At 45.9% G+C, this 22,446-nt stretch overlaps 1 protein-coding gene across 1 annotated transcript in view; it reads left to right on the top strand.

The window, feature by feature from the left end:
- LOC126263524 (sodium/hydrogen exchanger 9B2-like) overlaps positions 1–22,446 on the top strand; it is a 147,477-nt gene that overhangs the window by 110,204 nt on the left and 14,827 nt on the right. The window contains exon 8 of the mRNA XM_049960618.1: positions 19,115–19,279. Within this exon, the coding sequence (XP_049816575.1) occupies positions 19,115–19,279 (165 nt within the window). The remainder of the gene's footprint in view (positions 1–19,114; positions 19,280–22,446) is intronic.

The raw sequence follows: 22,446 nt of genomic DNA, 5'->3' as shown, positions 1-22,446 counted from the left end.
GCTAGGTGCACGCGGTAAAAGTTTGAGTAGTGGTGAGGAGATGCGCAGAGACAGCAGACGTGTTTCGAGTCGGAGCTAGATGCCTGCAGGAGGCAGCCGGGCCGTGACAGCATCAAAGTAAGAATTGGCGCTACGCACATAATAAGCTATATATTGAGCGAAACTCGGCACATACCTGGGGAAACTAGAAAGAATAATTAATAAAATAGGTTTTCTTTGGTTAAATAATGTCTAAAAGCTAGATAGAAATCCCATTGTTGATGCAATAACCGTTTTGTGAAACTTTCTCGTAAATCCATGCTATAGAAGTTTTTTTTAGTTTTTTACATGTGCCTTAAAAGTTTGAACAATAAATATTTTTTAGATAAAAATTAGACTTTCATCTCACACCTTATGTCGTTCTCCGCATCCTGTGCTTGCATTGAAACAAAAGGTACATTAAAGTAAAGTTCCCATGAGTGAAGCTAATAATTTCATTTATCAGAGTAAAATAATCTATATGCCGTTGCACAGCTGGCAAATTATTCAGATCAGGACAGTTTATTAAGTAACAAACAGGGCCAAAATGAGTAAAGTTATCTAGAATGACAATTTTATGCCATTGCACTACGGCTGAGTTGAATATATGTTTCATTATCGGCTAAACGGGAAGGAGTGCACGAGCTAAGTCCACAGACGCAGTCAGATGCAGGTTGGTGACTTTCATTTATTTTTACCACTAAACTTTCATGCAGTCAGATGTGTATTTTGAGTATTAATTTTCCAACAATATTTTCATGCAGTCAGATAAAGTTCAGTTCAGTTAAATACGCAGTCAGATGCAAGTTTTATTAAAGACTAAAGCAGTGACATGCAGTTCAGTCTAGTTTAAATAGAGAATTTTTATTAACAACACTTTCAGCTTCTTCATCTCCCAATACCTACTACAACCTACATCCTTCTGAATCTGTTTGGTATATTCATCTCTTGGTCTTCCTCTACGTTTTTTACCCTCCACGCTGCCCTCCAATACTAAATTGGTGATCCATTGATACCTCAGAATATGTCCGACCAACCGATCCCTTCTTCTAGTCAACTTGTTCCACAATTTTCTCTTCTCCCCTATTCTATTCAGTACCTCCTCATTAGCTATGTGATCTACCCACCTAATCTTCAGCATTTTTCTGTAGCAGCACATTTCGAAAGCTTCTATTCTCTTCTTGTCTAAAGTATTTATCATCCACGTTTCACTTCCATACATGGCTACACTCCATGCAAATACAGAAACGACTTCCTGACACAATCTATACTCGATGTTAACAAACTTCTTCAGAAACGCTTTCCTTGACATTACCAGTCTACATTATCGTATGGCAGCGAAACTTGGGAGATATGGTAATGCATAACCAATGTACGCTAGAAAAAAAGTTAGTTCCAATTTAGGCCACCAGGCGCAAATCTGGCGCTGTACAGCATCTCGTCGACGCCTCCGGTGCTCATACTGAGCAAACTGTGTAAGGTGTGGTTCATAATAAAATCAACATAATGCCTGTGTCACTCGCTTGACGTTTTTTCCCCACATCCCGTTCCTAATAAATTCCACATGGAAACATTTCTATACGTCTTCTTCTTGCATTCACGACACGGTATCTGCATCTGATGGCCAAGATCGAAAATAATTTTTTTCCAGCGTAAATCGGTTTCACGGTTTGTTAGAATATCTGTCAAATTCGCTGCCATACGAAAATTACAACACACAGTGCTCCTCTGTGAGTAGCTGCAGATACATAGCTTAGGAATTACGTGAATGTCTGTAGCATATGCTAAAAGAACGACGCGAAAAAAAAGAGAGAGAGAACGATAGACCGAGGAATTGTGGAGGGTGTCTTAAGGAAGTCACGCCCTGAAACGTCATCCGACACACTGATGAGCGCGTAACTTTACGGGTTAACGTCAGCAGACTGCAGGTGCAGACCCCATCCGCGTATTCAAATGGCTCTGAGCACTATGGGACTTAACATCTATGGTCATCAGTCCCCTAGAACTTAGAACTACTTAAACATAACTAACCTATGGACAGCACACAACACCCAGTCATCACCCATCCGCGTATTGTTCACTCACAAGGGTAAACTCTCCATCGCTCCCCCTCCCCCTTGTGCCCCTCTCAGATTTTGTTGTAAGACAGCCCAGTGGATAGCCCATCAAAAACTGAACACAGATCAAGCATGAAACCAGGAAGAAGGTGTACTAAACTGTAAAAAAAGCAAAATATAAGTAGAAACAGTGAACAATCCAAGAAAACGAAGTGTAATAAACAGCAGCCCGAAACAGCAGCGGCGTCGTGGTAAAGTGGTCATGGTGTAGAACAGCTAACCGGGCGAGCCGTGTTCGAAATTTCTTTGTGCTATTTATTTATTTTTTTCACAACATTATGAACTGGCCATCCGCTCATTGAAATGTTTGTTCTCGTTCTGTAGTCTTGCCAGTTGTCATACTACACATTGGTTGTAGAATATGAGTCATACGGTAAGAATACATTACCGTTGCAAGTAAATATAATGAACAGGGAGCGCAGGCGGCACATGGGGGTCTTGCAGAAATGAAAACAACAAATAAACGGGTATGAACTGCGTTACAACAAAGGTTTTCAAGAGACAAGACTTCCAAGCGGAACGCCACTTCAAAATCATTAAAAACGTTTTGACAGAGCACAGAAAAATCGTGTGATTGTGAAACTGTTGCGTTCATTTGTCGTAGGTTATGTGACAAACTATTGTGTGTTCATCATTTCGTTGGGAGTGATCGCATTCATATTCATACGTACACCTTAATCGGGCAAAGAGACATATCTCACTCACTTAACTAGTCGTACAAATTAGGTGCATCGATAAGAGCTTACTGTCATACGACACACGTCCTAATGCCGTGTATGACACACCAGACGTGTTTTCCGGTGGATTTGGTTGACTTGTCGCCTTGTCATCAAACATTTGCGTTTCCCATTCGAAAGCCAGTTCCTTTTGGCTGCAAACAAAGTAGTTGTGCAGATTGAACCCTCATTATTCCTTACACCTCGCTGTTAGAAATGCTGTTACACCACGACACAGGCACGAATTTGAATAAAGCGAACAGCGAAAAAAAGAAAAAGCTACTAGTCAGGCTTGAATGCTTCTCCCCCGGTTGGTACTCCAACACCGTAATCAGTTAACCACGACCCTAGTTTGCTTCCTGATTGCTCTCTATTGTTCTTCTTGTGCTTGGACCGTTCACTGCTCCTACTTTTGCTTTTTTTCAGTCTAGTACACCTTCTTCCCGTTTTCAAGCTCGATCGGTATTCAGTTTTTAACGAGTTGTGCACTGGGGCCTCTTACCACTAAATCTGAGAGGGGTGCGATGGAGGGTGTTTGTTGTCAGCTGCAGTGTGCAAGAGAGCAGAGAGGGAGAGAGGGAGTTAAGTATTAAAGGTGGGTCAGATATGATAGTCGGATGCTTCTATAGACCACCTGCATCAGCAACCGTAGTAGTTGAGCGCCTCAGAGAGAACCTGCAGAACGTCGTGAAGAAGTTTCGTGATCATACTATTGTAATAGGGGGAGACTTCAATCTACCAGGTATAGAATGGGATAGTCACACAATCAGAACTGGAGCCAGGGACAGAGACTCTTGTGACATTATCCTGACTGCCTTGTCCGAGAATTACTTCGAGCAGATAGTTAGAGAACCAACTCGTGAAGCTAACGTTTTAGACCTCATAGCAACAAATAGACCGGAACTTTTCGACTCCGTGAATGTAGAAGAGGGTATCAGTGATCATAAGTCAGTGGTTGCATCAATGACTACAAGTGTAATAAGAAATGCCAAGAAAGGAAGGAAAATATATTTGCTTAACAAGAGTGATAGGGCACGAATCGCAGAATATCTGAGTGACCACCATCAAACGTTCATTTCTGAGGAAGAGGATGTGGAACAAAAATGGAAAAAATTCAGAAACATCGTCCAGTACGCCTTAGATAAGTTCGTACCGACTAAGGTCCAAAGCGAGGGGAAAGATCCACCGTGGTATAACAATCATGTACGAAAGGTACTACGGAAACAAAGAAAGCTTCATCATAGGTTTAAGAGTAGTCGAATCATAGCTGATAAGGAAAAGCTGAACGAAGCGAAAAAGAGCGTAAAGAGAGCAATGAGAGAAGCATTCAACGAATTCGAACATAAAACATTGGCAAACAATCTAAACAAGAACCCTAAAAGTTTTGGTCATATGTAAAATCGGTAAGCGGATCTAAATCCCCTATTCAGTCACTCGTTGACCACGATGGCACCGAAACAGAGGACGACCGAAGAAAGGCAGAAATACTGAATTCAGTGTTCCGAAACTGTTTCACTGCGGAAAATCGTAACACGGTCCCTGACTTCAGCCGTCGCACGGACGCCAAAATGGAAAATATTGAAATAAACGATATCGGAATTGAAAAACAACTGCTATCACTTAGTAGCGGAAAAGCATCCGGACCAGACGAGATACCCGTAAGATTCTACAGTGATTATGCTAAAGAACTTGCCCCCTTTCTATCAGCAATTTATCGTAGATCTCTGGAAGAACGTAAAGTACCTAGCGACTGGAAGAAAGCGCAGGTCGTTCCCATTTTCAAGAAGGGTCATAAATCAGATGCGAATAATTATAGGCCTATTTCGCTTACGTCAATCTGTTGTAGAATAATGGAACATGTTTTATGTTCTCGTATTATGACGTTCTTAGATAATACAAATCTCCTTCATCATAACCAACATGGATTCCGCAAACAGAGATCATGTGAAACTCAGCTCGCCCTATTTGTCCAAGAAATTCACAGTGCCGTAGACACTGGCGAGCAGATTGATGCCGTATTCCTGGACTTCAGGAAGGTATTTGATACGGTTCCGCACTTACGTTTAGTGAAAAAAATACGAGCTTACGGAATATCGGACCAGGTTTGTGATTGGATTCAGGATTTCCTAGAAGAAAGAACACAACATGTCATTCTTAACGGTTCAAAATCTACAGATGTAGAGGTAATTTCGGGAGTACCGCAAGGAAGCGTGATAGGACCTTTATTGTTTACAATATACATAAATGACTTAGATGACAACATCGGTAGCTCCGTGAGGCTATTTGCAGATGACACGGTTGTCTACAAGAAAGTAGCAACATCAGAAGACTCGTACGTACTCCAGGAAGACCTGCAGAGGATTAATGAATGGTGCGACAGCTGGCAGCTTTCCCTAAACGTAGATAAATGTAATATAATGCGCATACATAGGGGCAGAAATCCATTCCAGTACGATTATGCCATAGGTGGTAAATCATTGGAAGCGGTAACGACCGTAAAATACTTAGGAGTTACTATCCGGAGCGATCTGAAGTGGAATGATCACATAAAACAAATAGTGGGAAAAGCAGGCGCCAGGTTGAGATTCATAGGAAGAATTCTAAGAAAATGTGACTCATCGACGAAAGAAGTAGCTTACAAAACGCTTGTTCGTCCGATTCTTGAGTATTGCTCATCAGTATGGGACCCTTACCAGGTTGGATTAATAGAAGAGATAGACATGATCCAGCGAAAAGCAGCGCGATTCGTCATGGGGACATTTAGTCAGCGCGAGAGCGTTACGGAGATGCTGAACAAGCTCCAGTGGCGGACACTTCAAGAAAGGCGTTACGCAATACGGAGAAGTTTATTATCGAAATTACGAGAGAGCACATTCCGGGAAGAGATGGGCAACATATTACTACCGCCCACATATATCTCGCGTAATGATCACAACGAAAAGATCCGAGAAATTAGAGCAAATACGGAGACTTACAAGCAGTCGTTCTTCCCACGCACAATTCGTGAATGGAACAGGGAAGGGGGGATCAGATAGTGGTACAATAAGTATCCTCCGCCACACACCGTAAGGTGGCTCGCGGAGTATAGATGTAGATGTAGATGTAGAGTTGAGGAGGGAGATAGAGAGAGAGAGAGAGAGAGAGAGAGAGAGAGATCGCATAAGCTTAGCGGAAGTTGACGAAGATGACCGATGCTATGTCGCCTAATCACACACCGCCTAATTACACATCGGCGCTGAAAGGGATTGAGGCACAACCGCGTGGAAAATGTGTGACGGGGTACGAATGCCTGTCACTACATTTCCCCGCACGGATGCAGTGCTCCAATTAACACCTGTCACTGCACCAGCACTTCGGCAGCAGACATGGGTTGAAACGCTGTCACTTCTCCGTGACTGCGCTTTTCGGTCTCTGCAGTGATGTTGAGCCACGTGTTGACGCATTAGACGCCGCGAATGCCGTCAAGTCTGTTCGGTGGAAGTACTACTTGAGGTTAATCAGCGTCACAACTCAACGTCTAGCAGCAGGCATTTTCCACTGTAGCGTTGTTGGGCGACATTTCCAGAAATGGGTTTCCACTCTCAGTTTATCCCTGAAGATGCCTTCTGTAGACTCTCGTCGCTTGTTGGTGTATTTTTGCTATGCTCTCTGAGGCGAGTAAAATCAGATGTTAAAATATGTCACATTGATCAGGTTTTTTTTTAATGTCTTACGTTCTAGTAGGAGGTAACATTGGTGAAATTAGGAGAAAGGTTTCCATAGCGATACATTCAGAAACCAGTAACTGTTGACATCTGAGCAAATCTGTTATGTAGAAGCAGACACTATAGGCATTGCTGCATATGTTGCCCGCATCTCGTGGTCGTGCTGTAGCGTTCTCGCTTCCCACGCCCGGGTTCCCGGGTTCGATTCCCGGCGGGGTCAGGGATTTTCTCTGCCTCGTGATGGCTGGGTGTTGTGTGATGTTCTTAGGTTAGTTAGGTTTAAGTAGTTCTAAGTTCTAGGGGACTGATGACCATAGATGTTAAGTCCCATAGTGCTCAGAGCCATTTGAACCATTTTTTGCTGCATATGTTCAGCACTCATTCTACCACGTACTTCAGCCCATCTACGCAGTGAACCATGCACTCTTTGAAATACACCCAACCTCGCTCGAACTGCATCACATGAGCTGGTCACAGGCTCCTAACGACGCACATTGTAAATGGTTTGAGCGTACACCAACGGCTTTAATGCTCGTTTCACACTGGGACACTGGTGGTGGTCGCCAGTGATGGTCACCGGTGACTGTGGGAAACTCTCCTGGATCACTGGTGTCCGACACCGCAGGTGTTGCAACTGATTAGTTAGTGAAATGGGCTCGTTCAGCGGTAGCAACTAAATTTTGCTAGCCCTTTATGGTCCGAAAAATAAGGTATTCAGTTTGAAAAAAGAACATGCAAATTATCAATTTTGATTTTCTCATACAAGCTCGTCTCATTGAAATCAGGCACGAAATTCGTTATAATTTCTTGTCACGCATTAATTTTCATCACTTTGTTGCTATAGTCATTGCTGTTCACATCCGAAATAGCAGGACGACTGTCTACTTCACTTACAAAATCTTTCGTGTTAATCAAATCTAAACTCATGGCTACAATATGAGGTACAATGAAAGTTTCGCGTCACTGTCTCAGAAATGACTGCCTGTCGGTTGCCAAATCTGCAGCTCTGTGTCTGTGATGTGTGTTCCAGTGTGAACACACCAATTGAAACTAATGCGTGTCTGGCGGTGACTGCTGTGAACACAGTTACCTTGTCCGTCACACGTGGCGAGTGTGAGTCACTGCTGGGTCACACTGGCTGGGTGAGGCGGTGTAGTGTCCCGGTGTGAACGCTCCGGTTCAGACGAATGTTTCTCTGTCGGTGACCGTCGCTGGTGACCTTCACCAGTGTCCCAGTGTGAAATGAGCCTAAATGTACCCATAGCCAGAATTCATAGCCAATAACGAGGTCATGCTACCAATCCTCACTGATCGGTCCATCGGCCATGAAACGTGGAGGTAAGATCCTATCTCACGATCTATAGAAAATGGGTTCATACCTCGCCATGTATAAACCAGGCATTGTCTTTCTGCTAGAGTAACGTTGTCCGGTAGCGCTGGTAATTCATCGTGCGGAACAGCAGCTGTTATGCGTTTGGTGAAGTGCATGGCGTGATGTCTCACCTCCATGATACTCGAGAATTTTCGTCTGCCCACATGCTTGTTTCTTGTGGAACCTGCTTCACCTGCAAATAAAATGCAGGCTGTGAGCTAAGGATCTCCAGCAATCTTTTGTATAAGCCATTTGCATAACTCTAATCAGGCGGTGTGGTCCCTTGGGTGAAGAGCTTGGATGAATTGCATATGGTAGGAATAAAAAAACACTGTCCATGCAGAACTGACCGCTAGTTGATGTGGTCCACGTCGGCTCGAAGTGACAAAAATTGATATCCAGGTAGAATGTGAATAACAGCTTCTTTGGAATGAAAGAAACTTAAATTCTCCTTCTGAAAAGCAAAACGCCCCTTCGCAACCCCCTCAGATTTAGTGGTAAGATTGCCGAGTTCATAGCCCGTCAAAAACTGAACAGAGAACAAGCATGAACGCAAAGAAGGTATACTGAACTGTGAAAAAAAAGCAAAGTAGAACTAATGAACGGTCCAAGAACAAGGCATGAAATAAACAACACCGTGTAACAGCACCGGTGTCGTGGGTAAGTGGTATGGTGTTACTCTGCCAAGGAAACGAGCCTTGCTCAAGACTCCCTCGTATCGCCGGTTTTTTTTCTTGTCCGTCTGGTCATTGAAATGTTTGTTTTCCTTCTGTTGTCTTGGGAGTTGTCATACGATACATTGGTTATAGAATATGAGTCATGTGCAAGAATACGTTACCGTCTCAAGTAAATGTGATTAGTAGTGAGAGCAGGCGATATAGCACATAGGCATCTGACGGAAATGAAAATAATAAATGAACGGGTGTGAACTGTGTTACAACAAAGGAATTCAAGAGTCGAGACTTCCAAAACGGAACACAACTTCTGAGACGTTCAAACATATGTTCTGACAGACCACAGAGAAACTGTGTGATTGTGTAACCGTTGCGTTCACTTATCGCAGCTTATGTGACAAACTACTATGCTTTCATCATTTTCATGGGAGTTGTCACATTCACAATCACACGAACACCTAATTCGGGCGAGGAGGCATATTTGTCTCACTCACTAGGCGTACAAGTTAGGTGCGTCGGTAAGAGATCTTCAACAACTTAACACACGTACTGCCACTAGTGCCGTGAATGACACCAGACGTGTTTTCCGGTGGAGGATTCGGTTGACTTGTCGCCTTGTTATCAAACGTTTGCGGTTCCCATTCAAAAGCCACTTCCTATAGAGTAGTTGTGCAGAATGAACTGTCATTATAGGTCCCTGCCTTACACCTCGCTGTTGCACACGGACGTGACACCACGACGCAGACAAAAATTTGAATAAAGAGAACAACGAAAAAAAAAGAGGATGGTGCGAGGCAGCCGGCCGCTGTGGCCGAGCGGTTCTAGGCGCTTCAGTCTGGAACAGCGCGGCCGCTACGCTCGCAGGTTCGAATCCTGCCTCAGGCATGGATGTGTGTGATGTTCTTGGGTTAGTTAGGTTTAAGTAGTTCTGAGTTCTAGGGGACTGATGACCTCAGATGTTAAGTCCCATAGTGCTCAGAGCCATTTGAACCATTTTTGGTGCTAGGCAGGTTTGTATACTTCTTGCCCGCTTGGTAGTCTAACACGGTAGCCGCTTAAACACGGCGCCATTTTGCCGGCCGTTGTGGCCGAGCGGTTCTAGGTGCTTCAGTCTGAAACCGTGCTGCTGCTACGGTCGCAGGTTCGAATCCTGCCTCGGGAATGGATGTGTGTGATGTCCTTAGCTTAGTTAGGTTTAAGTAGTTCTAAGTCAAGGGGACTAATGACCTCAGATGTTAAGTCCCATAGTGCTCAGAGCCATTTGAACTATTTGAACGACGCCATTTTACTACACTTCTTGTTCTTGGACCGTTCACTGTTTCTATTTTGCTTTTTTTCTCGGTCCAGTACACCTTCTTTCTGTTTTCATGATTGATCTGAGCTCAATTTTTGAAGGGCTATCCACTGGAACCTCTTACCACTAAATGTGAGGGGAGTGCTATGGGGAGTTTCCCTTGTGAGTAGCGAAATAGAGACTTAAATGCGAATTCTCTTTGAAGTGAATAAGGAAAACAAGCCCAGTGGACTCTCAGCAGCGGAAGACTATAACACCATAGTTCTGGAGCGCCACAATGCAGAGCCCACGCCTTGTTGTTAGCAAGCTCGCAGCTCCATGTAACGTTGAAGGCGAAAATCGGAGGTCAGTAGACTGTCTGGCATCGGACAGTAGGCCATTACAGGTTCCAGGACGGACTGTGACCAGTGGAACCCGGAGCGGTTGGCGTAATTGCCCAGAGAACTCGTCGGTGGAGAGCTCGATGTGTACAGCCATTCCGTGGTTGTGCGCGGGCGTAAATAAGAAGAATCGTTTCAAAACCTAGTAAAAGCAAATGAGGTCAAAATATCGTTTGATGCGTTTTTACCCCAATGCTCGGGTCATTTCGCGCCTCTTCTGCTAGCGCCATCTCGCGACGCGGCCTGTACTGTAAGAAAAAAATGGTTCAAATGGCTCTGAGCACTATGGGACTTAACATCTATGGTCATCAGTCCCCTAGAACTTAGAACTACTTAAACCTAACTAACCTAAGGACAGCACACAACACCCAGCCATCACGAGGCAGAGAAAATCCCTGACCCCGCCGGGAATCGAACCCGGGAACCCGGGCGTGGGAAGCGAGAACGCTACCGCACGACCACGAGATGCGGGCGTACTGTAAGAACAGAGCCGGAGTTGCGGTAGTACCTAGTTTGCGCCTGTATGTGATGGAGACACTTAACATTTATAATGTCATCTCTCTTGGACGCCAGTTTTGTAAGGCCTGCGTATTATAGGCAGCTATTAATATCAGCATTGTTTGCCTTCATGTTGTAACCTGTATGTGTCATAAGATCCTATGATGAAGGCTTTAGTTTCGCCGAAACTGGTAATCATGGAATAAAAAGAATTCTTGCGATCTTGGCTACCAGTTTATTGTTTTACAACCATCCAGATCGCTCCCACATGAACAATGTGCTCCATACAAAATTCAACAATAGCGAGTTTTAAATCGAAAATCGTTCCAGGCACGCCCCAACATACTCTGCAGTAATATATAAAGTCTCCGTACTCTTAGTTCAGTTCCATCAAAAACTGTTGCCACTGACAGTGGAATAATGTGTGCGACATAAGAAATTTTGCTGTCCGTGTCTCCACTTTCTTCATGTCTTCCATGCCTGCAAATTTAGCATAAAGTGTTTCTTGACGCAGGAACAATGAATTCCGTCTGTCGATCGTTGCAATTTTTGGCTCTTTCATTCCCAACCGAACCTCTAAATTCCTTCTGCGTCGTATTGTAATGTCGTTTCATAGTAAATTTATAATACCCGCCGCCTGCGTGACTTCATAACACGTACTGAGAATTTTCATCTCTCGACTGCCTCTTTCTGTGCAAACAGATAAGGCACCTGTGAATGTTCTCCACACCACAGACACATAGTGAAAGGTAAAAAGCGCTGTCACCACGATTCTGTTGAACTAAAGAGCGCTGTGCTGACCGAAAAATGCCGCACGGCAGCGCTGAATGGAACGTCGCGCTGTTCCGACTAGTTCCGAGAAGCACCGAGGAAAGCCGAGCAACAGGCAAGGCTTCGGCAGGCCAGCGGTCCACACACGCTGCACGCGTAAAGTTCGGCACGCCGTGACTGGCCCTGCATTTAGGGAATAGAAGGCCTCCACTGCGCTATTTTACAAGCACAGTTCCTTTACACTGTACGGAACGACTGATCTTGTTCTCTTGACGTAGTGCTTGCGCAGCACAACCTCAAAGCGCCACCGTCAGTCTCCTGCAAATCACAATCATTTGCACATGCACAATGAACTGCACAGATACTGGCTTCTGAGCATATTAAACTCTAAGAAAATGAAACGACACACCAGTAATGAATTATCCGAATGGAACGGAAATCGGTAGATGTGATACAAATCTAGAGAGCCAGCCGGAGTGGCCGAGCGGTTCTAGGCGCTACAGTCTGGAACCGCGAGACCGCTACGGTCGCAGGTTCGAATCCTGCCTCGGGCATGGATGTGTGTGATGTCCTTAGGTTAGTTAGGTTTAAGTAGTTCTAAGTTCTAGGGGACTGATGACCTTAGAAGTTAAGTCCCATAGTGCTCAGAGCCATTTGAACCATTTTTTTGGACCAAATCTAGAGACAAACAAATCACAACAATTTCAGAAAAGTTGGATAATTTCTTCAGAGGGTCCTTATGCAAGCAGTTATTGGGTCTGTAACTGATTCATAGAGTTGTTGGATGTCCTCCTGAGCAAATAGTGCCAAATCCTGTCCAATTATGTCGTCAGAACCCCGCAATGATGGGAGGGCTCTACTCATAATGCTCCAAATGTCCTCATTTGGCGAGAGATCCAGCAGCCTTGCTGACCACGGCAGGTTTCAGAAAGCACGAAGACAACCGATAGAAACTGTCGCTGTTTGCGGGCGAGCATTGCTTTACTGCGGTTTAAACCCAGGGTGCCTTGCCACCACGAAGGAGAGCAAAGGAGAGTGTAGAATATCGTCGGCGTACTGCTGTGCTGTAAGGGGCCGCAGATGACACCCAAAAGGGCCCTACTACGAAAAGAAATGGTACTTACGTCATCAGTCCTGCCGGCCGAAGTGGCCGTGCGGTTAAAGGCGCTGCAGTCTGGAACCGCAAGACCGCTACGGTCGCAGGTTCGAATCCTGCCTCGGGCATGGATGTTTGTGATGTCCTTAGGTTAGTTAGGTTTAACTAGTTCTAAGTTCTAGGGGACTAATGACCTCAGCAGTTGAGTCCCATAGTGCTCAGAGCCATTTGAACCATTTTCATCAGTCCTGGTTGTCGCGCCGTGTAGTGGGCAACTACATCTACATCTACATGGTTACTCTGCAATTCACACTTAAGTGCCTGGCAGAGGGTTCATAGAGCCATTTTCATACAACTTCGCTACCATTCCACTTTCGAATGGCGCATGGGAAAAAGGAACATCTAAATATTTCCGTTCGAGCTCTGATTTCTCTTATTTTATTATGATGATCATTTCTCCCTACGTAGGTGGGTGTCAACAAAATACCGTGTGATCAAAAAGTCAGTATAAATTTGAAAACTGAATAAATCACGGAATAATGTAGATAGAGAGGTACAAATTGACACACATGCTTGGAATGACCTTGGGTTTTATTAGAACCAAAAAAATACAAAAGTTCAAAAAATGTCCGACAGATGGCGCTTCACCTGATCAGAATAGCAATAATTAGCATAACAAAGTCAAACAAGGCAAAGATGATGTTCTTTACAGCAAATGCTCAATATGTCCACCATCATTCCTCAACAATAGCTGTAGTCGAGGAATAATGTTGTGAACAGCACTGTAAAGCATGTCCGGAGTTATGGTGAGGCATTGGCGTCGGATGTTGGCTTTCAGCATCCCTAGAGATGTCAGTCGATCATGATACACTTGCGACTTCAGGTAACACCAAAACCAATAATTGCACGGACTGAGGTCTGGGGACGTGGGAGGCCAAGCATGACGAAAGTGGCGGCTGAGCACACGATCATCACCAAACGACGCGCGCAAGAGATCTGTCGGATATTTTGTGAACTTTTTTTTGGGGGGGTTCTAATAAAATCTCATGTCATTCCAAGCATGTGTGTCAATTTTTACCTCTCTATCTACATTATTCCGTGGTTTATTAAGTTTAAAATTTATACTGACTTTTTGATCACCCGGTATTTTCACATTCGGAAGAGAAAGTTGGTGATTGAAATTTCGCAAATAGATCTCGCCGCAAAGAAAACCGCCTTTGTTTCAGTGACTGCTACTCCAACTCGCGTATCATATGAGTGACACTCTGAGCCCTATTGCGCGATAGCACGAAACGAGTTATCCTCCTTTGCACTTTTTCGATGTCCTCCGTCAATCCTACGTTGTAAGGATCCCACACCGCGCAGCAATATTCCAGCAGAAGACGGACAAGTGTAATGCAGGCCGTCTCTTTAGTGGGTTTGTTGCATCTTCTAAGTGTCCTACCAACAAAGTGCAGTCTTTGTTTCGCCTTCCCCACAATATTAGCTATGTGGTCTTTCCAAATTAAGTTGCTCGTCATTCTAATTCCTACGTATTTGGTCGAATTGACAGTCCTTAGATTTGTGCGATTTATCGTATACCCAAAATTTATCGGATTTCTTTTGGTACCTATGTGGATGACCTCGCACTTTTCTTTGTTTAGTGCTAATTCCCACTTTTCGCACCATACAGAAATTCTCTCAAGATCATTTTGTAATTGGAATTGATCGTCTAATGACTTTACTAGACGGTAAATTACAGCGTCATCTGCAAACAATCTAAGGGGGCTGTTCGCATTATCACCTAGATCATTTATATAAGTCAGAAACAGCAGAGGGCCTATGACACTACCTTGCGGAACGCCAGATATCACTTCTGTTCTACTCGATGATTTACCGTCTATCCCTACGAACTTTGGCCTCTCTGAGAGGAAATCACGAATCCAGTCACACAACTGAGACGATACTCCATATCCACGCAATTTGATTAATAGTCGCTTATGAGAAACGGTACCAAAAGTCTTCTGGAATTCTAGGAATATGGAATCGATCTGAGATCCCTTGTCGACAGCACTCATTACTTCATGGGAATAAAGAGCTAGCTGTGTTGCACATTAACGATATTTTCTGAATCCGTGTTGGTTATGTATTAATATGTCATTTTCTTCAAGGTGGTTCATATGTTCGGATACAGTATAACTCCAAAATCCTACTATAAATTGAGGTAAGTGATATGGGTCTATAATTCAATTTGTTACTCCTATTTCCTTTCTTGAATATTGGTGTGACCGGTCCTACTTTCCACTCTTTAGGAACAGACCTTTCGTCAAGTGAGCGGTTGTATATGATTGCTAAGAAAGGCACTATTGTGTCTGCATACTCTGAAAGGAACCTGATTGGATTACCACCTTGACCGGAAGACTTGCCTTTCTTAAGTCGTTTCGTATCACCTAAGATGTCTACTTTTATGTCACTCATGTTAAGAGCTGTTCTGGTTTCGAATTCTGGAATATTTACTTCGCCTTCTTTCATGGAGGAATTATGGAAAACTGTATTTAGTAACTCCGCTTTAGTGGCACCATCATCGGTAACATTTCCATCGCTATCGCGCGGTGACGGTATTGACTGTTTTTTGCACTGGTGTAGTTTACATACGACCAGATCAGTCAGGTTGGTATCCCGCTACAGTTCACGACACCTCCAGACACCACTTTGGTGGGCATCGACGCCCAAGCCGAAGCGGGACTCATCACTGAAGGCAATTCTACCCCACGTCTATGAGATTCCAGGCCGAAGACTTCTCTGCAGATGCCCAGGACGGCAGCGCATTACCATCTTCACTGTCGCCCACCATATTCCCCGACAACCAGGAGTGGTGGTCTGGATGCCACTTCTTTTGTAGCACGCCCCCGTTGGTTGTCATGGGTGGTACACTGACACAGTGGTACGACGGAAATATTATACGCTCTATTCTCAAAGATAAAAGTTCCGGGCTAGGAGGCCGTGATCGAAAATCTTCCTCCTAACGTTTCGATACCAACTTTGGGCTACATCTTCCGAGTTGGTGGCTCATCTTGGAAGATGTTGCCTGCAGTTGGCAACGAAACGTCAGGAGGAAGAATTTCTACTCTTCTACCACGACCTCTTAGTCCGGAAGTTTAATTAATAAAGATGCCGGCCATGATGGCCTACATGTTACGATTAAAGGCCCTGTTTTGTTCCTCTTCATGGCAGACCATCCTGGGCCTACATTCAGCAGAGATTCTCCTGCTTGTCTATGTGCCTGCCAATTCCTACCTCGGCCAGCAAGATCGCTGGATCTCTTCCCATTTGAGAACGTTTGGAGCCCTGTTTAACAATCTAAAGCGCCAATTGGACAGCATTTGGCACGATGTCCCTCAGGAGGACATCCAGGAACCCTATCATTACCAAGCGGAATACCTGCTTGCCTTGGGGCCAGATGTGGAGCAACGCATTGTTGACTTTCTCAACCTGTGAAGCACTTTCTCTTGTATATCTCATCCTATTGTTCTGCAATTGTAACCATTTGTTTGTCTCTACATTTACATCACATCTACCGAATTTCATCCTATTAACTTCTAGTTTTGACCAGTAACCCATCCTATAGCAGTATTTGAGACCTTTTAACACCCTGTATACACGAATGGCCCGATACACTGAAGCGCCAAAGAAACTGGTAAATTGGATTGTTTGGGGGAAGAGACCAAACAGCGAGGTCATCGGTCTTATCGGATTAGGGAAGGAAGGGGAAGGAAATCAGCCGTGCCCTTTCAAAGGAACCATCCCGGCATTTGCCTGGAGCGATCAGGATGGCCGGACGCGGGATTGAACCGTCGTCCTCCCGAATGCGAGTCCAGTGTCCTAATCACTGCGCCACCTCGCTCGATGAAACTGACAGAATACGGCGCTGCGATCGGCAACGCTTATATAAGACAAGAAGTGTCTGGTGCAATTGTTAGATCGGTTACTGCTGCTACAATGGCAGGTTATGAAGATTTAAGTGAGTTTGAGATAGGTGTTGTAGTCTCTGAGGTAGCGATCAAATGGGAGTTTTCCCGTATTACCATTTCATGAGTGTACCGTGAATATCAGGAATCTGGTAGAACATCAAATGTCCGACACCAATGCGGCTGTAAAAAGATCCTGCAAGAACGGGACCAACTACGACTGAAGAGAATCATTCAACGTCACAGATCTGCAATACTTCAGCAAATTGCTGCAGATTTCAATGCTGGGCCATCAACAAGAGTCAGCGTGCGAACCATTCAACGAAACATGATCGACATGGGCTTTCAGAGGAAAGGCCCCACTCGTGTATCATTGATTACTGCACGATACTAAGTTTTACGCCTCGTCTGTGCCCGTCAACACCGGCATTGGACTGTTGATGACTGGAAACATGTTGCATGGTCGGACTAGTCTCGCTTCAAATTGTATCGAGCGGATGGACGTGAATCCATGGACCCTGCATATCGGCACGAGACTGTTCAAGCTGGTGGAAGCCCTGTAATGGTGTTAAGCGTGAACAGTTGGAGTGATATGAGACCCCTGATATGTTTAGATACGAGTCTGACAGGTGACACGTACGTAAGCATCCTGTCTGATCACCTGCGTCCATTCATGTCCATTGTGCATTCTGACGAACTTGGGCAACTCCAGCAGGACAGTGCGACGCCCCACACATTCAGAATTGCTACAGAGTGGCTCCAGAACACTCTTCTGAGATTAAATATTTCCGCTGGCCACCAAATTCCCCAGACATGAACATTATTGAGCATATCTGGGATGCCTTGAAACTAGCTGTTCAGAAGGGATCTCCACCCTCTCGTACAGATTTATGGACAGCCCTGAAGGATTCATGGTGTCAGTTCCCTCCAGCACTACTTCAGACATTAGTCGAGTCCACGGTACGTCGTGTTGTGTCATTACTGCGTGCTCGCGGGGCCCTACACGACATTCGGCAGGTTTACCAGTTTCTATGGCTCTTCAGTATACAATATACACTACTGGCCATTAAAATTGCTACACCACGAAGATGACGTGCTACAGACGCGAAATTTGACCGACAGGAAGAAAATGCTGTGATATGCAAATGATTAGCTTTTCAGTGCATTCACACAAGGTTGGCGCCGGTGGCGACACCTACAACGTGCTGACATGAGGAAAGTTTCCAACCGATTTCTCATACACAAACAACAGTTGACCGGCGTTAGCCCGGTGAAACGTTGTCGCGATGCGTCGTGTAAGGAGGAGAGATGCTTACAATCACGTCCCCGACTTTGACAAAGTTCGGATTGTAGCTTATCGCGATTGCTGTTTATCGTATCACGACACTGTTGCTCGCGTTGGTGGAGATCCAATGACTGTTAGCAGAATATGAAATCGGTGGGTTCAGGAGCGTAATATGGAACGCCGTGCTGGATCCCAACGGCCTCGTATCGTTAGCAGTCGGGATGACAGGCATCTTATCCGCATGGCTGTAACGGATCGTGCAACCACGTCTCGATCCCCGAGTCAACAGATTGCGGACGTTTGCAAGACAACAAGCATCTGCACGAACACTTCGACGACGTTTCCAGCAGCATGGACTATCAGCTCGGAGACCATAGCTGCGGTTACCCTTGACGCTGCATAATAGACAGGAGTGCCTGCGATGGTGTACTCAACGACGAACCTGGGTGCACGAATGGCAAAACGTCATTTTTTCGGATTAATCCAGGTTCTGTTTACAGCATTATGATGGTCGCATCCGTGTTTGGCGACATTGCGGTGAACGCACATTGGAAGCGTGTATTCGTCATCGTCATACTGGCGTATCACCCGGCGTGGTGGTATGGGGTGTCATTGGTTACACGTGTCGGTCACCTCTTGTCGCATTGACGGGACTTTGAACAGTGGACGTTACATTTCAGATGTGTTACGACCCGTGGATCTACCCTTCATTCGATCCCTGTGAAACCCTACATTTCAGCAGGATAATGCTCGACCGCATGTTGCAGGTCCTGTACAGGCCTTTCTGGATACAGAAAATGTTCGACTGTTGCCCTGGCCAGCACATTCTCCAGATGTCTCACCAATTGAAAACGTCTGGTCAATGGTGCTCGAGCAACTGGCTCGTCACAATACGATAGTCACTACTGGTGATGAACTGTGGTATCGTGTTGAAGCTGCATGGGCAGCTGTATCTGTACACGCCATCCAAGCTCTGTTTGACTCAATGCCCAGGCGTATCAACGCCGTTATTACGGCCAGAAGTGGTTGTTCTGGGTACTGATTTCTCAGGATCTTTACACCCAAATTTCGTGAAAATGTAATCACATGTCACTTCTAGTATAACATATTTGTCCAATGAATACCCGTTTATTATCTGCAGTTCTTCTTGGTATAGCAATTTTTTGGTCAGTGGTGTATGTTAGGTTATGAACGCAGTCGGCGGTGGAGGTGGGTGCGAGTGTTGGTGGTGTGTTGCCGCAGCCGCTGGTGGTGCCTCTGCGGGTGCTGCTGCTGCTGTGTGGGGGCGTGGCCGCAGTGTTCGGCAGCGAAGCGCTGGGGGTGCCCGGCGCCGGGTCGCTGGGCTGCCTCACCGCCGCCTTCGTGTCGGGCATCTCCTGGGAGGCGCTCGGCACTCGACCGGAGGATGTGAGTGGCTGCTGCCGGCGCTGCCGCAAATTCTGCCATCCTCTCTGAGAACTACTTTCCGTCAGTGAGAACACTACCGAGCAAAGGAGTTTCAGGCATTTTTCCCACGCCTTTCGCACTCCAGAGCGTGACACAGCCCTGGCTGGCTCCAGATTGGTCACAGTTGTGTTCCATCGTTTTACCTGTACTGACACCGCCGGAGAATTACCTTGTTGGACACGTCAGTCAGGGAGTTACTGTGTGGATAAAGCACTTGCTTCCACACAATATTGAACTGGCCTTCGTAACACATAAAGTGTGTAACGTTCCCTGTTGTTAAACATGTCGTGAGAATAAATTATTAAAATACAAAATTTTCAGTTCATTGATCTCGTATGATTCAGTGAGTAGTAGTGTGTAAGCTTAGGGACTGATGACCTTAGCAGTTCAGCCCCATAAGATTTCACACAAATTTGAATTTGAATTTTGATGTTGTTCATGGAGCCAATAACGATAACTATTATTCGTCTTTGGAACAGAATTTTTGTTATTCTTTTAAACCAAACGTGTTCCACCTAATTGTGCTAGGAAACTTCACTATTATTCTGATGAATGAAACAAATAATTGTATACTTTTGCATTTAATTACTCCTAGGGGACACTTTTAGGTTACCTAAATATTCGCATTATTGACAAGTGGGTCCTTGCGATTTTGCACTTACTTTCGTATTTACTATGGTTTACGTGAGACTAATACACTCCTGGAAATTGAAATAAGAACACCGTGAATTCATTGTCCCAGGAAGGGGAAACTTTATTGACACATTCCTGGGGTCAGATACATCACATGATCACACTGACAGAACCACAGGCACATAGACACAGGCAACAGAGCATGCACAATGTCGGCACTAGTACAGTGTATATCCACCTTTCGCAGCAATGCAGGCTGCTATTCTCCCATGGAGACGATCGTAGAGATGCTGGATGTAGTCCTGTGGAACGGCTTGCCATGCCATTTCCACCTGGCGCCTCAGTTGGACCAGCGTTCGTGCTGGACGTGCAGACCGCGTGAGACGACGCTTCATCCAGTCCCAAACATGCTCAATGGGGGACAGATCCGGAGATCTTGCTGGCCAGGGTAGTTGACTTACACCTTCTAGAGCACGTTGGGTGGCACGGGATACATGCGGACGTGCATTGTCCTGTTGGAACAGCAAGTTCCCTTGCCGGTCTAGGAATGGTAGAACGATGGGTTCGATGACGGTTTGGATGTACCGTGCACTATTCAGTGTCCCCTCGACGATCACCAGTGGTGTACGGCCAGTGTAGGAGATCGCTCCCCACACCATGATGCCGGGTGTTGGCCCTGTGTGCCTCGGTCGTATGCAGTCCTGATTGTGGCGCTCACCTGCACGGCGCCAAACACGCATACGACCATCATTGGCACCAAGGCAGAAGCGACTCTCATCGCTGAAGACGACACGTCTCCATTCGTCCCTCCATTCACGCCTGTCGCGACACCACTGGAGGCGGGCTGCACGATGTTGGGGCGTGAGCGGAAGACGGCCTAACGGTGTGCGGGACCGTAGCCCAGCTTCATGGAGACGGTTGCGAATGGTCCTCGCCGATACCCCAGGAGCAACAGTGTCCCTAATTTGCTGGGAAGTGGCGGTGCGGTCCCCTACGGCACTGCGTAGGATCCTAAGGTCTTGGCGTGCATCCGTGCGTCGCTGCGGTCCGGTCCCAGGTCGACGGGCACGTGCACCTTCCGCCGACCACTGGCGACAACATCGATGTACTGTGGAGACCTCACGCCCCACGTGTTGAGCAATTCGGCGGTACGTCCAACGGCCTCCCGCATGCCGACTATACGCCCTCGCTCAAAGTCCGTCAACTGCACATACGGTTCACGTCCACGCTGTCGTGGCATGCTACCAGTGTTAAAGACTGCGATGGAGCTCCGTATGCCACGGCAAACTGGCTGACACTGACGGCGGCGGTGCACAAATGCTGCGCAGCTAGCGCCATTCGACGGCCAACACCGCGGTTCCTGGTGTGTCCGCTGTGCCGTGCGTGTGATCATTGCTTGTACAGCCCTCTCGCAGTGTCCGGAGCAAGTATGGTGGGTCTGACACACCGGTGTCAATGTGTTCTTTTTTCCATTTCCAGGAGTGTATCTTCTTTTGCTAATGCCTGAGTCCTGCATGATGCGCAGGGTCTGCATGGGTAAGTCAGATTTGGCATGGTTAATTCGAAGGGGTGGCCGGATGCCCTTCCTGCCGCCACTCCATACGCCCCCGGACGGAAGCAGTGTACCCCAGCTGCCTGCGTCTAGTGTAAACCATGAAATAGTGCGAACGTCTTTCAAATGTCTCCAAGGCGTGTAACTGAGGCGGGATTTGGGGACCAGCCCGGTGTCTACTTAGGCGCATGTTGAAAACCGCCTAAAATCACATCCATACTGACCGGCACCCGGCCCACGTTGTTAATCCGCCGGGCGGGTTCGATTCAGGCCCGGCGCGCCTAAATGAGTCCAGCAAGCAGCGCATTAGCGCTCTCGGCAAACCTGGCGAGTCGTTACGTGAGTCTAATAACTGTTAGTAATTAATTCAATACAAGCAAACATCACTGTAAAGATTCCAGTCAACTGCCTGTCACAGCCTTATTGTTCTGCAGTGGTCGCTTCTGTAACAATTTTATTGCTGGGTTATCTGACTAAAGCAATGTAACTATTAGATCAACAGCACTGCTTCTGAGTTATACATTATTTTAAACCTTAACATCATTTATTATACTTACACTGAAGGGCCTAAGAAACTGATATAGGCACCCGTATTCAAATACAGAGATACGTAAACGGGCAGCACAAGGCGCTGTGGTCGGCAAGGCCTATATAAGACAAGTGTCTGGTGCAGTTGTTAAATCGGTTACTGCTGCGACAACGGCAGGTTATCAAGATTTCAGTGACTCTGAACGTGGTGTTATAGTCGGCGCACGAGCAGTGGGACACAGCATCTCCGAGGTAGCGATGAAATGGGCATTTTCCCGTACGAATATTTTATGATTGTACCGTGGACATCAGGAATGCGCTAAAAACATCATATCTCCGACATCGCTGCGGCCGGAAAAAGATCTAGCGAAAACTGGACCAACGACGACAAAAGAGAATCGTTCAACGTGACATA

Source organism: Schistocerca nitens, chromosome 6 (assembly GCF_023898315.1).
Source record: "Schistocerca nitens isolate TAMUIC-IGC-003100 chromosome 6, iqSchNite1.1, whole genome shotgun sequence".
Classification (NCBI taxonomy): Eukaryota; Metazoa; Arthropoda; class Insecta; order Orthoptera; family Acrididae; genus Schistocerca; species Schistocerca nitens.
Note: the sequence above shows the minus strand (reverse complement) of the source record. Positions and strands in the feature narration are given on the sequence as shown.